Raw genomic sequence first — 16,578 nt, forward strand, 5'->3', positions numbered from 1 at the left:
AGCAAAACCTTACCAAAAAAATCACTTAGTGTAACACTAATCCCATCTATCATTACATATGTGGTGTCACCATTGTGGTTGGGTAAAAAGATTTAAAAGTTCTGAAAACCTCACATAGATGATGTTGCAGAAGCAATTTCAGCTCACACTGTCTGCGCTAGTTCTCTACATCTGACCTCTGCTTGATTCTGATGACTGTTTCCTTCGACTTTACACTCAAAGGCAGGATTTCTGGGAATTTTGTCTTAAACTCAAATTCTAAGATATTCTCTCTAGTGTAGTATCCTTTTTTCTCTCAGTAACAATAACATCAATTTGCTGACATCATCTGCTTTGGAAAAGAATCGAGTGCATAACAGTCCCAGTGTGTCCCTATTATTATTATACCTTCATCTACGCCCAGCTGAGAGCTCTGCTCTCCCATGGCTCATCCATCTCTATCACTCTGCTGCTGTGTGGGTATCAGTCACTGTTAGCACTTTCAGAGATATATATCTGTGAAATTTCACTTTCTGCTCAGGCAGCAGAGGACTCAAAGACACCAGAGCAATAGATCACAGACTCGAATGCCTCACCTCCAGCTTCGAGTTAGTTTAGATCTATGGTGAAGCTGCAGCCTTTTTTATTTCCCCTTTTTATTTGATGTCATTTCACAGATTCACCAACTAATTTTCATAGATTTCAAACCAAGTCAGCTCACAATTGTGGAAACTTATTGGGAGAGGCCTAAAAGTGACATTGCAACATTATAATTACAAAAACTTGCTATATTAAGAGAAAGGGAAAAAACAACAATTTCACACAATTTCCCTGAAACTTATGTAAAAAGAACAAGAAAAATTCCATTACCTGCTGGACAAAAACAAACCCCACTGGTTTTTGGCTCAAAACAGTCAGTGCATGGTGGGAATCTGACTGTCTGAGCACAGTGACATACAAGACCAAAACACACATAAAGCACAGAGCAGATATTCTACCAGTAAGAAGGTCAGAGGTTTAATCCCCGGCTCTTCAAGGCAAGATACTGAACCCTGCGCTTCCCCTGATGTGTCTATTGGAGAGCAACTTACGTTAAAAGTGCTTCAGCATAGAAAGAAATGCTTGTGTGCATGTGTGAATGAGGCTTGGCATAAGAAAACACTTTGAATGCTGAAATAGAGAAGACATCCAATATATATGTACCAGTTTGTTTATATAAGTAGCAGTTCATAGAGACTGGCCAACAAAGACAAAACTGGATCTCTAAAGATGACAGGTTAGGAAAGAGCCACACTCTGTGCAACAAAGCAGCACCTATGAAGACATTAGAACAAATGTAAGCTCAACGAATGGGATAAAATAATATTGCGGTTTATATGGGGGTTTGTTTTAAAACTTTACAACTACATAAGAAGGCGGGAGGTCACTAAAAAAATATTTTCGGGCTGCTCAGCTGAAGACTGTGGTCGATTGGTGTGATACAAGCTACCAAGCACAATGGAAGACTATTGAGGAGAGCATGTTTTCCTCTCCAATACAAGCTGTCTTGATGGATTCGAACATTCGAGAATGTATTGACAAGGTTTAATTAATTAGTTAACTTAATTAGTTTTGACACACTGAAACAGAAATACAATCTAGAAAATCAGGATTTTTATCGATACTTGAAAATAAGACATTATATAAAGACAACAATCGGTGTGATGTCAAACACTAATGTGGAATTGGTAACTCTGTTTAGACAAGCGTATAGTGGGGATGTCGATACAAGACTCATTTCCTTTTTGTATAATTTTCTTATAAATAAGCTTCCCCACTCAACTGACTATGTGAAGATGTTATGGGAAAAGGAGGGAGGGGTGTGTGTTTCAAGGGAGGAATGGTCTCAGATGTGGGAACGGCAATGGAGGAGTACTTCCTCCAGCAGCTGGAGGGAATTTGGATGGAAGTCTATGATAAGGTTCTTTATTACTCCGTGTCAAAAGGCTCATTATGATGCGAATCCTCCTGTGTGCTGGAGAAACTGTGGACACCAACGAGCACATCACACCCATGTTATGTGGGATTGTTCTTTGCTACGGACCTACTGGAAAGACATTCATGGTACACTACAAGGCATTTTTGACTGTACATTTCCTTTGGACATGAAGACAATCTTTTTTGGATGTATACCGCAGAATTGGTCTAAAAAGGATACATGTCTGTTAAAAGCTTTACTTGTTGCAACCTTCACAGACAAGTAAGAAAGGTATAACTAAGAAATGGTCCTTGCAAGATATACCGACTTTGTCATTATGGTGGGAAATTACGCTAGAGATTTATAGGATGGAGGAGGTAACAGCTTATGTCAATGACAGGGTGTGTTGGTTCCGTTTGTGTTGGGATAAGTGGGTCTTATATGCCAATCTAAGCCGAATCTTCTTTTCAAAGCTTGAAATTACCAACCTAGCTAACTGGTCACTCCCGACTGTAAGCTTCCATCCATCCATGTCTTGGAGGCAGCAGCCTAAGCAAGCAAGCCCAGACCTTCTGCCCTCCAGGTACCTCTACCAGCTTATGCAGCCAGCCAAGAGATGTCATCTCTCCAGTGTGTCATGGATCTGCACCACGGCCTCCTTCAAACTTCAAGACTAAAGTGCAACATCTCCTTGGGAAACAAACGTGTGATTGCTATAAAATCAGCAACATTTGTTTATGCATGACAAGAGACAACCAGTGCAACGCATGACAACACTGATACAACTGTGCTGTCATTGCTATTCTGCAGTTCCATTGTATTGTTATTAATTGTTTCTTTGTTAATCTGAAACACATATCACTTCTACATGCAGTCAGCCTGTTACACACGCACAAATGCACACAAAGTGGATAGTCCTAGCTATCAATTTAGCAGATTTTTATCCCTATATAGTATTTTAAATTGAACTGAATACAGAATAAAGCACATGACGTAAAACGGGGGGGGGGGGGGGGGGGGGGGGGCAGATAGTAGGAACAGACTCTTTTACTTCTCTTTTCACCTGCTTCTCCTACAATATTCCCAAATATCTAGTCTACTCTCATTTATAAAAAAAGGGTGTGAACAAAATATTAGAACTACCTCTTATTGTAATGCAGTTGCAGTGTAATGCAAAGAGAGAAACTAACTATAAAGGGAAGTCCAGACACAGCTGAAATAACCACAGCTCAACAGTTATAACTGTCACAAGGGAGGCTTTATCACAGGCCTGTGGTGTCGGACCACAATCCTTTTAGCTAAGCAGAGCAAACCAACAGGCAATTGAGTGTTAATACTTCAAGTTGGATTCTGTTCCAGTCTTACATTTTGATCCATCCCTCAGCTGTAGTAGTGCTATTCAGTGCAATGTTCAGCAGAATAAAGCTCCCGTGAAAGCAACAATTTTCCTTTAGTAAAAAAGAAATTGGCTAGTATTGCTTGGCACTAAACTGGTCTTTCAGGGGATTAAACTCAATAACTAGAGCCCATTAAAGTGCAGGGATTCATAGATGGCATGATATTACAAGTTCTTATGCGAAACAGTTTGCCTTATATTATTGTTGTTGTTGTTGTTGTTATCATTATTCAGCTTTATTTCCTGTGTTTGTTTTCTATCATGATATATAAATGATGGTTAGAAAACTGTATTATAAAATCAAATAACCTGCTACGACATGCAAATCCCCACAGTGACACTCTTCTCATTCTTCTCATTCAAAATGGAAGGGTACATTAACAAGGGTGATAATTTAGGATACAAACTCTTTATCTCTTTCAAAGGGACATTTTATCATCAAGGCCTGGGACAGAAACACAGCTGTTGGGAAATTTAAGTTTCAGTAAGGACACTTTACATTTGCAGACATACACTCTGTATATGTCCTACAGCATCCCACGGTGCAGGATTCTGCCTGATAACTGAGAACAGCCTCGTTGCAAATCAGACTTTGTTCACTATTGCACGGAATGGAAAATTGACAAAGTGATTGAACTTATTAAATCGCCATGAAAATATGTATGTTGAACCACCTTCAGTAAGGTGGCAAGTGTAATTTAAGCGACTTTTATTAAATACAGCACAGAATTAAGTATGAATCAGGTCAATGCCTCATCACTGCTTGTAGTCATATTTATATCACGTCGTGTTTATTGCACATCACATGCTTCACATGCACAGCTTTGGCTCAACCTTGGCTCAGAAGACAAATCACATTTTCTCTAACAGATGACCTAAGGACTTCTGATAATGTGTGGATTTCATGAAAGTGTGAGTGTCTTACTGAGTCCTCGATCCACTGAATACATTTGGGTCCATACGTTTTTGGATAATGACACAATGTTTGTCGTTTTTTCTGCGTACACCTCCTCAACCAATTTCTAAATCAAAAAATCAAGATGTGACTGAAGTGCTGACTTTCAGCTCAAATTCATGAAGCCGTTTTTTATGCAGTCATCATTTTCAGAGGCTTATAAGCAACTGAACAGTTCACTGACAAGTAGTTTTGTGGTATGGTGAGATGCTGATGCAAGTGAGGGTGGCCATCATTAGGCTGCAAAACCCAAATAAACATATGAGAGAGATAGCAAAATCTTTAGTGGCCTGAAAGACCACAGAAAACGATTAAAGTGGACGGACTCTGAATTACTTTGTTGGTTTCTTTCACATCTAGTCGAGAACACTGTTGAGGAGGTAAGACTATCACTGTCAAAGTCTTCAGTCAAAAGATGCTTTCATGAGTGGAAATACTTGCGGTTTGCAGAGCCGGCTTTTTACTTACTGAAGACAGTGTGATCCACAAGCAGGCAGTTTCTGACAGCAAGGAAACATCATTTGGTTGTATCTGTGGGTTCTAGACTTCAAGCAGTCAAACAGTCACTTTTGAGCCTCTGATAATGGGGAGTTGTGTATACAAATAGCTGTAATTCTAAAATAAAACCAAAATGTCCTCACGGCATGTGTTTGAAATATGTCTTAACCTATAAGCAGAGTAATATTACTTTTTTAAAAAAAAGCATTACCATGGAATATTCTTCATGTAAAAAGGCATTTTCCGATAAGACGCGTGTACAGTGGGATGCAACCTTGTTAATAGTCATTATTTTCCTGTATAAATTGTTGGTTGTTAAATTAAAAAGTGTCAGTTAAATACATCATATTTACACACACACAGGGATATTTGAGAAGTGAAATAAAGTTTATTGGATTTACAGAAAGTGTGCAATAATTGTTTAAACAAAATCAGCCAGGTGCATAAATTTGGGCACTGTTGCCATTTTATTGATTCCAAAACCTTTAGAACTAATTATTGGAACTCAAATTGACCCCTGACCTACATACATAGGTGAATCCAATAATGAGAAAGAGCATTTAAGGGGGTCAATTGTAAGTTTCCCTCCTCTTTTAATTTTCTCTGAAGAGTAGCAACATGGGGGTCTCAAAACAACTCTCAAATGACCTGAAGACAAAGACTGTTCACCATCATGGTTTAGGGGAAGGATACAGAAAGCTGTCTCAGAGATTTAAGCTGCCTGTTTCCACAGTTAGGAACATATTGAAAAAAATGGAAGACCACAGGCTCAGTTCAAGTTAAGGCTCGAAGTGGCAGACCAAGAAAAATCTCGGATAGACAGAAGCGACGAATGGTGAGAACAGTCAGAGTCAACCCACAGACCAGCACCAAAGACCTACAACATCATCTACAGCAGATGGAGTCACTGTGCATTATTCAACCATTCGACGCACTCTACACAAGGAGATGCTGTATGCGAGAGTGATGCAGAGGAAGCCCTTTCTCCGCCCACAGCACAAACAGAGCCGCTTGAGGTATGCTAAAGCACATTTGGACAAGCCAGCTTCATTCTGGAATAAGGTGCTGTGGACTGATGAAACTACGATTGAGTTATTTGGGCATAACAAGGGGCGTTATACATGGAGGAAAAAGAACACAGCATTCCAAGAAAAACATCTGCTACCTACAGTAAAATATGGTGGTGGTTCCATCATGCTGTGGGGCTGTGTGGCCAGTGCAGGGACTGGGAATCTTGTCAAAGTTGAGGGACACATGGATTCCACTCAGTATCAGCAGATTCTGGAGACCAATGTCCAGGAATCAGTGACAAAGCTGAAGCTGCGCCGGGGCTGGATCTTTCAACAAGACAACGACCCGAAACACTGCTCAAAATCCACTAAGGCATTCATGCAGAGGAACAAGTACAATGTTCTGGAATGGCCATCTCCTACGACCTACAGGAAGTGTTTAGAGGCTGGAATTTCTGCAAAAGGCGGATCTACTAAATATTAATTTCATTTCTTTTTTTGTGGTGCCCAAATTTATGCGGCTGCCTGATTTTGTTTAAACATTATTGCACACTTTCTGTAAATCCAATAAACTTCATTTCACTTCTCAAATATCACTGTGTGTGTCTCCTATATGACATATTTAACTGACATTTTTTATTGTAACAACCAGTGATTTATACAGGAAAATAATGACTGTTGCCCAAACTTTTGCATCCCACTGTATGTGAAAACTTACAGTTTTCTTGAATTTTTCTGCAAGAAAATAAAATGACCTTGCTGTTGCTTGTATGTTTACACAGGCTCCTGTATGCTTTTCCTCTTTCAGTCATTCATTTTTCCCCTGAAAACCTCAAGCAGCCAAAACACCCACGATGCTCCCCTGTTTGGCACATAGCAGGAGTCCCTCACAATGATCTACTATGAGCCCTGTATGTGCACAAGCACTGAACTGTTAGGTGCATGCATGTGTGTAATGAACTGAAAGTGTGACTTAAATTAAGTGTTTATGACAGGCTTTTAAAGGATTGTTTCTGTCTGAGAATAGGTTGGAAATTTTTTTTTTCTCTTTATAGCACTGACCCTAACGTGGTGAATATTAATAGATTGATTAGAACCTCTTGATATTCTTGCCTAATAAGTTAATGAAGCCAGGGCACAAAACACTACCAGCACTCAGAAGCTGAGGGCGACACTTAAATCCATGGTGAGAGAAAGCTTTTGTAGAATGTTAAGTAGGGGGGAAAAAATTCAATAGTCTACAAGTGGTAATTAGCTAATTTTAATCAATCACTAGAGGCCCTTAATTAAGTGCTGTGTATTCATGTGTTTAAAAAAAACCCTCCCAAATACAGGCTGTACCAATCAGTGTTACGTATTGGTAGCATGATGTCAGACCAAAGACAAAATCAGGCTTGTAAATAGATTAATTAAAAAAAAATCTTTAAAAATTGTCTTTCAGTTTTAAGGATTCAAGTATACATCCTCCACTAGGCAACAACACGTGAAGCATTACACTGGGTTATTATTTATTCAATAAAAAGTATGGCAAAAACAGTGTGTGTAAAAACTACAAACAAGTGCAAACTTACATAATATTGGAATTAAGACAGTAAGTAGCAGCAAGGTGCTGTTAATCCAATGCACTTGATCAACTGATCATCAGCAGCTGTTAGTACTAGTCTGTAGCATTTAAGTGTGTGTTAAGGAGGAAAGACATCAGCAAAGACCTTAGATTACCAATTCTTGATGGCCATCTGGGATTGGTTGTGGGGTGATCTCCAAATAATCTGGTCCATCATTCTGCAGTAAGAAAAATTATTCACAAGTGGAAAACAAGGTAGATGTAATCTTTCCAAGAGCAGGCAACTCACCCCAGAGGACTCATTTCACCTGATAGGAGGCAACCTCTCTGCAAACAGTCCCAGTCTGACCCTGAACTGCAACCACTCTGAGATTATGCTGTCTAATTAATAAATGCAGACAGATTGCCAGCATGTTTCCATCAGTCTGAATGCGTCTTTGTCAATAACAACAACTCGAAGAGGTTGGTTATACTGTATCCCAAAAAACAGGAAGGTTATAATAGTTAAATGTGAATTTCTGTCTATGTAGATGGGAACATATATGTGAACTGCATACAATTAACAGACCGTATGCCAACAGATTGACTCTGTCTGACAATATTTGTGGCAGGTTTTAGTGACAGTGTTGGCATCCTTGGCAATCTAATTTTAGACACCAAACACAGCATATGAGCACAAACACCTCATACTAACTGTAAAGCACAGGGGTGATGATTTGGAATTGTTTTGCAGTCTTGGACCTGGACACCTTCCAGTCATTGAGATGACCGTGAAGTCTTCTGTATACCAAAGTGTTCTAGAGTCAAATGTGAGGCTGTTGTCCAACAGCTAAAGCTTTGCCTAAATCGAGTCGTGCAACAGAACAATGAAACCAAACACACCAGCTAATAATCTACAACTGAATGGCTGAAAAAGAAAAGAATCAAGGTGCTGTCAAAGTCTGGACCTCAACGTGACTGAAACACTGTGGTGGGACCTTAATAGAGCTGTGCATAAATAAATGCAAGAAAACCCCAGTTAATGGAAGGAGTACAACAGCAAAATCCCTTCACAGTGATGTGAGAGACTGATAAAGTCACACAAAAAACTATCACTTCAGGCAGCTGCAGAATCACACAGTTTACTTAGTTTTTCACACACATTGATTTTCATTAATCAAATAATGAAACTGTAATATTTCACGTGATGTTGCTCATCCTTCGTCTCATTAAATCATTTTAGAATCTGGTAAGGATCAGATAATTTTTAAGAAGTCCTGATATATAAAATCTTCAAAGTGAAAAGGGCGTATTTTCTTTTTGGCCGTCTTGCAGAGCAACTAATGACTGTGCATAATCATGTAGGTAATGCTACTGTACAAGGGACTTATCAAGCTGTATAAAATGCTGGTCCTCCAACGGCTGCATGATAATGGCTGCAATAAATCCCAGAATCTGATGAAGCACCCCCACCCCTCACCCCGAGGTCCTCTCTCAAAATGCAAAAAGTAATTACAGTATTTTTTTTTGAATGAGTTTAAGTCTCAATAATTAAATTCACACCTGCTGATATGTGTCACAGTGGGGATTTTAAGATCACTGTTCCATTAGGAAGATAATGAGGCTCAAAGAGAAAATGCTTTGCGGGTCTTTGCTTGATTGACAGGTGCCCATCTTAAAGATGGCGGTGAGCATACACCCCAGTCGTATACGCCATATTTCTGTTTTTAGCATTTACAATGTAGACAGTATTTCCAGATCATTTCCTTATTTTTGATATATCAGCACATGATGCACAATCCTTTTAGGATTCGAATCCACCTCCACTGTTAAACCTCCAGCTTCGGTGTGCATGGTTTGTTATGGAGCTGAAGCCACATCGTCCCAGCAGATAAAGTCCAGTGGCTTTATCATCCCATGTTGCAGTTCCCTGTAATATACACACATTAAATATGTTACATGTCAATTAAATTCATTTCATTCATATATATGCATGTACGGCAAAACAATTTATACAAACATCTCCAGTCATCACAGATTACTTATCTAGATTTTCTAACCGACTGATAAAACCTACCCATAAATCTTTCAAACCAACAATGCTCTCATGCTCCCAAAGTGGAGTCTAGCTCAACCCAGTTCAACAATACAGCTCACAGAACGATAAATTCTGCAACTTCAGAAAACAGCTAGAAATATGTTTTCCCTTATCCTTACCCTGAAATCTCTTACACAACAGAGTCACTGTAGAATGAAGCCTTTGTGTCTGCTCTCTCTTCTACTGCCTTTTTTCCCCCCTTCGCACTGCCCTGCAACATTTGTCACGTCCCTGGAGATGTGATGTTGTGAGCAAAAGTTGGAGAAACAGTAAAGGCTGCGCAACAAGGTCCACCCTAAAGCTGAGATTCCTAAACCACTGACATCTTTGCAATTACATCATGTTTTTCCATGTTCTAACATCCTAAAACAAAGGGGGCACACAGCATCTGTAACTGTAAGCCTGACTATTATAGTGCAAGATGCCCCTAAAAAGAAGTTTTTATTGGAGAGAAATTTGAGCATATCCAAGGAATGCTTTGTGAGGAGCATATAATGTGTTGCATTTAAACAGTAGGTATTTACATATACAGTGATTTACAATCTATTCTTCTTTTGCTGCTCCATAGATTTACTTCTGCACCTTACTGTGTACCTCAGCACCTCTATGGCTATCCCTCAACATGTTTTCAATAAATAAACTAATGATGATAAGGAGGAGGATAGTAATGCTTCTCTGTGTTGAGGCCACAGCATTCTTGGTGGATTGTATTTTTACTTAACTAGAACTGTCAACCAAGACAGGTGTGACTGACAAGACAGACATTTTTCTAAAGAACAAGAACATGTTGTGTCTCAAAACACATGCAGTTTGCCAGCTTTGCCAGGTTTAGTTTGATTTAAGTCAACAGGATGCTGCTCTTTGTAATTTGCTGTCACGAGGCTTGGATTTTGTAAATCTCGAAGAATTATGTGCACAGGGTGAAAGACATGTTTTTACTGCTTTGCTGTTTTACTGTAGCAACATTACCAGAGTATCTAAATCCAATTAACAACGACATAATAATTCACTAGATCAAAAGGCTTTCAAATAGAAGCCCCTAACACTCATGCAAGCAATAGTGCTTGCTTGCAGACTAAATAAATACACAACTGAGCTTTCAACATAGTGTTTTATTGTAAGCAGTAACAGCATTAACGGTAATTCCTAGATCACTGGAAAGTACCAGCTCACAAACATGTACTTTTTTGAGAAAAGAAAAAAACTACATATATAGCCCCGCAGGGTTTTTCCGGTTTCAAAATGGGGCGTTTTTATAATCTTTATAAAAAATGATCAGTCAAGGCTAGTCTGTATTTTGAAAAATAATTGGGGTTTTTTTAAATTATTTCTGTGCAACTGATACACAGTAATGCCCACTATGTAATGGTGAATGAATCCCTAATAAGTAGTTAAAAAGGGAACTGTTATATTTCCTCTGGCTATGCATAAAACGTGTGGGGTTGCCGCAAATTCCTGTATATGAGAAAACCCTGCACAGAATCAAAAACTTCCTGATTTCCTTATCAAAAGATGTTCATCGGTTCCTGGAAAAAAAAGATCCACAGGAAACCAAGTTCAAATCAGTGTTTATGTTTTCTACTTGTCAATTTATATACCTCTTTTAATACAATATAAGTACAGCTAAAAATCTCGTCCTATTTAACCTTGTAATTCCAGCTGGGCGATCCACATCCTCACGCATGGCTTCTGAATGTTGTGTTATTTAATGAAGACAAATTATGCGCTGCCTGCATCTTTGATACCAGAGTTATCTCTGCTTCAGACTTCACCCAGACATAAAAGCTATCAATACAAATAGGAACCTTTCCAAATATAAAAGCATTATGAGCAGATTACAGTTAATACTGAGTTATTTTCAGCGCGCTCATTTACTCAGTTCTAACGTGGGCGTTGCACAAAAAGATCACTGCTGGAAGCCCTGACAAAATTCTTTCTCTGCTGTGTCATATGGGCGGAGAGCCTGCAGTTATCGAGTTAGCGGGGGCTCTATCTGTCTTCCAGTCTTCTTTGACTTGACCACAGTTGCAATCCTGGAAGGGGTAAGCTACAGTATCTGTGTGTGCGTGTATCCTCCACCCCTGTGACCAAATGCCAAAAGTGTCTGAAAACGGAATTTTCTCTGATCCCGTTTGTTGTGCTGTCTGTTGAAATACCTCCAACGTAGCAGTTTTGTGTGTGTTTGTATGAGAGGCAAATATGTTAATAACAGTCATACTGTATCTCTGGACCTCTGGACCTTTCACACTGTCACTGTCACTGGTGTTGAAATGTGCCTGTGTTTGTTTACAGTACCGCACAGAGGAGTTAATATAACACAAGTCTCTAACGCAAGCTGAAAATCACACTCTTGTGGCGTAGGCGCTTATCTATTTGACTTCCTTTTTTTTTTGGTCTGCTGGGTGAAATGCAGATGCGAGCAGAGAGGCCAAATGTGGCGAGGCTGCAAGCTGATAGGCAGCGTGCATGATAAATGAACTTCACTAGCCGAGTCATACGGGAATGGGAAATAAAAAGCATACACACACGCCCTACCTGACAGTTTGAGCATGGCAGCTTTGTGCTTCTATTGCTGCTCATTAAATCCAACCCGACTCATAATAGCGGCTTGATTCAGCCGGACACTGATGAATAATCGGCCACAGTGGCTGATGCCAACAATTAATGGGACCAATTTCTTTTTGGAAAAACAGCTGTGCTTGACGAAGCGTTAGCTGCTCCATTTATTAATTGGGTGCCATCATTTCCTTATTCCTATTTCTAACTTCTTTCTTCCACTGCTTTCTGCCACTGCTTCCCTCCCTTCCTGCTGGGGTAGAAGTTGGAAACCTGAATCATGCCGTTCTGCTTGTTGCTGTCGGGCAGAGAAACCAGCAAATCAGTGCAACAGCTCCACTCAGCAGCATAGGGATTTTCACAACACTGAACATCACAATCTCACAACATTATCTGAGGCTAGTGGGAAATGGCTTAGCGCTTAAACTGTCTGTGCTTCTGAGCCAACTGACACTGACTGGCAGAAATGTTGGGCCAACAGAGTTAAAATACTGCTTAGCACATCCAGAGTTATGACTGAAATACAAAAGAGTAAAATATTTTTTTTAAACAAACAAAACTTCTTCTTTTTTTAGCTCGGGCTGAAGAAATAATTCAAACTGGGAAACTAATTACGCTGTGTGAAAAAAAAAATAGTTATGCATACAAAATAGCTAAATTGTCCACTACTACACCCATTATGCTTGTGGTGTGACTGACAGCTATACATCTGAGGAGAAAATGACACCTACACTTGTGACTGCAGACTGCTGAGGAAGTTGTCAATGTGTTCCTGTGGCACGTCCCTGTCTAGCTGAGCCAGGTAAGTGTAGAGCCTGACAAAGGTGTCGAACGGGATCTTTGCGGCACCACCCGTCTCATCCTCTGTTAGGATCTCACAGGCAAACTTAAGTGAACTGATAAGAGTCTGAGGATGTGTGTTGCCACAAAAACAAAGAATTAGTTTGCTGTCGCATCCCATTTAAGCAAGACACACTGCAAATATACTTGCATGCACACACTGTAACTCAGACAGCTAAATCTAAGTAGCATAAGAGTGCCCTCGTGTGGTTAAAGTGTTCAAGAGCCTTGAAAACAGGAGTAGAATGTTACCCAAATTACTAACACTGAGCACATAATGCTGTTAATGCTTAGCTGCATTTGCTTTCCTAGACACCAACTTATCTTCTGTAAAGTTCTTCATGCTTAAATAAATTCTCTTTGATCTGTCACTACTGCTCTATCTGAATCTAAAAAAAATCATTGGCTTAACAGCGAAGCGAAGATTCAAGTAGTTGCTAAAGGATTTATCCAGTCACTCTTTTTTGGAGCCAGGGGACCCCGATGATGGAGACTGCATTGCAAATTCCTGGATCTAACATTAACACCTGGAGACTAGAGTGTGCTGCTGGAGGATCTCCAGCTGTGCTTGGCCTCGCACCAGGTTTTTAAGGCTCAAAGGAAGAAGCATATAAAGTTGTATTTGCATTTATAGCCAGGATTGTGAACACCTCACCCCTCCAAGAGCGCTGCAGCCCAGGGCAAAAAAGTCCATCCAGTCGATATCTGAGCCAAAGCTGCCCAGCGACAGCAGGGTCTCCAGCTGAGCCACAGGTAGACACAGGCCCTTCCACTTCGCCTGCAGTTCCTCTTTGCTACAGGTTTTCTTGGGCGATAGCTATGATTTGATGATAAAAAATGGGGGGTTAGGAGACTTTAGGTGGAAGAAAATCTAGTTATTCACTTTCTAGATAAAATCTGAAATGAGACCTATTTCCACAAATAAACAACAAGGTTGGATATGGAGAATCTGGTGGCTCTATTTACTTACAATCCCTTTTTTCTCTAGACTTTTATATGTGGACAGCCAGGGCATAAATAATCGCAAATACTGATGCACAGTAATCCAAATAAAAAGTCGATTTGAACAGGATATAAACACTAATAATAATCTCTCAAATAATGGCACAGATCTGCATTTGTTTTGCATACAGATTTTCTGGATTTCTTTCAGACTTTCTACTATCGATGCAGTTTAAAATGTTACAAAATGAATAACTCGAGACAGCAAAAGAGCAGCACTCTCACAAGATTAATGCTGCTGCTTAAGTGCTAGCTTTTAAGGAAATATTAATTATTCATTTCTTTTAATGAATCCGCCACACTGAGATGCCAGCAAACAGCCCAGGTGAGATAAAATGGATTTAAAACAATATGAAACTTTAATGACCCACACGGGAACATCACTGCAATATGGAGACACACACATAAAAACATGCATAAAAGAATAGAAGAGTAATCAAAGTTGGACATTAAACTCAATGGAAGTTATAATTATACCCATAAAAGCAAAACAGTAAATGACAAAACGCAAATATGTGATAAAGTAAATGCAGTGAGAATAAAAATTTTATTTGTGCGACAACTTCTACAGGTTACGAGCCTGCTGTTGAGAAACTACCTGTTTGTGGAGGATCTTCAGAAGACCTGGAGTCAGCCCAGTGTCCGTCTTCTGGGTGGCAACATTTAATTCCAGCCTGTCCTTAACAGGCAGACACTCTCCTTTAGACAGAGCACTGAAGTATCTGGAAGAGGACACAGTCATAATAATTAGCAAAGAATTCTTAAACACTGTGTTTAGCATCACCATTCTCTGAAATTCATCTGCCCCCAAGCTTCCTAAGTATACCATTCAAATAAAGCAATAAAAAAAAGAGTGTGTTAAATGATGTTAAACGATTTATCATGGACACCATCAGCTGAGTAAATTGTTTTGGGGTTTTTTTTGCTTTTCTTTGTGAGAGGTTTTCCAGGCATGCTGTGGTATATTTCACTTCATTATTAGAAAAGAAAAATTATAACTTTCCATGCATTTATTGACTTTCAGGATCTCTGAAAGGGAACAGAGCCAAGTATTACTTTAATAACACAAACATCTCATCACCCAGGAGGCACTCGATTCGTTTTTTTGCTTCACTGTATGACTCACTTTATTGTCTATTGCTATAAACAAAGCCAAGCTACATTGGTCAATAAAAAATAAGAGGATGCTGAGAGTCCTTAGAGGTAGGAAATAAAAGGTAAAATAAAATAAATTGAATATTTCCATATCATCGAGTGCTTTTAGCATGGTTTTTCTTTATTCGAGACAGTAAGATAGTTTAACTGCTGCACTAGCATGAAAGCCCTTGGGATCTAATTACAGCTAGTCAATGCAAAGATAAGACACGCACAGGTGAAAGGGGCCTGCCTTTTCCTACAGTGATGTAGCCTGGAGACATGGTTTATGCTCCTGTTTGTGAGAATTAAACTGGAATAAAACACAATCACACATATCTCTACTCTTAACCTGAACCTTCATTGACAGACATTAAGACTTACGCTGTAGACCACTGCAACAAATCCTTGGGCTGTGTTCGGATGGCTGCCTTAGTAAAGTCTTTAAGGATGTCTGGCAGCTCGGGAGGGATGTTAATTTGCTGGGCACAGTAGAATGTGTCTGGAAGAGGCATGGCTGTAATATAAACAATGCAATAATGTCCAATTAGTTGAAAGGAAATAGAAATCAATAGAAAATTAAAAACGACACTAAAAATCACCGGCACTGACAAAAAAACATCATTAATATAAAGACTGCATTCTGGTGCTTCAAATTTTTCCATAGGAGTTTGACAGGAATATAGACATATGATTATGAACACAGTGTGTTTCAAAGAAGTAAGTTTAAAATTTGCATATACACTCTCATCTGGTACCGTTATTTTACCGATTCAACTTAATAAATGAATACTAATTTCTAGTCCACGAAACATTTTCTCCCAATTGTCCCTCTCCTTTGTTCAACTACATAATTATAGCATATTCACTGGTATTAATCCACGTTATGGTACTTGCTTTAAAAACTGTAGCCTGTTACCTGGACTGATGAACAGAAAATCACCGGAAGACGCCCCTGAAATATGAGTTGCTAGTCTAAGTAATGGTTATTTATGCCTAGCAGTTCATGGGAGTGTTGTAGCGTCGTCGCATAGCAACGGCTTCTTCTTCTTCTTCTTCTTCTGTGGTATTAGAAACCCCACCAGAAGAGCACTACCGCCCCTTCTGCTGAAAACACTATAGACTGTTCCTGGTACATGCTCAATCATCCAGCTAAGGAAATCCCAGAAAGTTGATTCTGTTCATGTGGAGGCAGCATTATCTGTCTGACGAAAATAACATGACACCCATGGAGAACACCGACATAAATCTCAATACTCAGTCAGAAATATTCCTCCAGTGAAAAAAGACTGGTGCACAAAACACCACTTTCAAAACTTTTTACTTAAATAAGAGCTAGAATCAGTAGCACTAGTGGCCCGTTCTATGCTGTATAATGGTTTGGGGCACTATAAGACAGTACAGTACTAATATTTCTAATACAGTGACTTTGATGGGGCAGCCAATCATATTTCAGGATGCAGGCCCCTTTGCTCCCCTTCTAGACACCCCCCTGCTGTAAGGAACAAATGAATCATTCATCATAATTTAGAACTCTTAATGGAATATTTACACAGATATACAAAAGGGCATTTTCAGCAGAGATCAGTGTTCAAATAGCATACTGTGGT

At 39.4% G+C, this 16,578-nt stretch overlaps 1 protein-coding gene across 2 annotated transcripts; it reads right to left on the reverse strand.

The window, feature by feature from the left end:
• Positions 1 to 6,523: 6,523 nt before the first annotated feature.
• ropn1l (rhophilin associated tail protein 1-like) lies at positions 6,524 to 16,022 on the reverse strand. 2 transcript variants are annotated; one of them, XM_085173437.1, is made up of 6 exons: positions 15,888 to 16,022; positions 15,353 to 15,485; positions 14,433 to 14,556; positions 13,488 to 13,649; positions 12,724 to 12,899; positions 6,524 to 9,268 (listed from the first exon to the last, which is right to left on the reverse strand). In XM_085173437.1, exons 2-6 carry the CDS (start codon positions 15,481 to 15,483, stop codon positions 9,199 to 9,201), a joined length of 663 nt encoding a protein of 220 aa, XP_085029563.1. In that variant the 5' UTR covers positions 15,484 to 15,485; positions 15,888 to 16,022; the 3' UTR covers positions 6,524 to 9,198. The 2 variants fall into 2 exon arrangements, with proteins under 2 accessions (XP_085029563.1, XP_085029562.1); XM_085173436.1 differs by lacking the exon at positions 6,524 to 9,268 and adding an exon at positions 12,111 to 12,290 and having other exon boundaries at positions 15,888 to 16,020.
• Between the last annotated feature and the right edge of the window lie 556 nt (positions 16,023 to 16,578).

The sequence above is a fragment of the Neolamprologus multifasciatus genome, chromosome 9, assembly GCF_963576455.1.
Source record: "Neolamprologus multifasciatus chromosome 9, fNeoMul1.2, whole genome shotgun sequence".
Classification (NCBI taxonomy): domain Eukaryota; kingdom Metazoa; phylum Chordata; class Actinopteri; order Cichliformes; family Cichlidae; genus Neolamprologus; species Neolamprologus multifasciatus.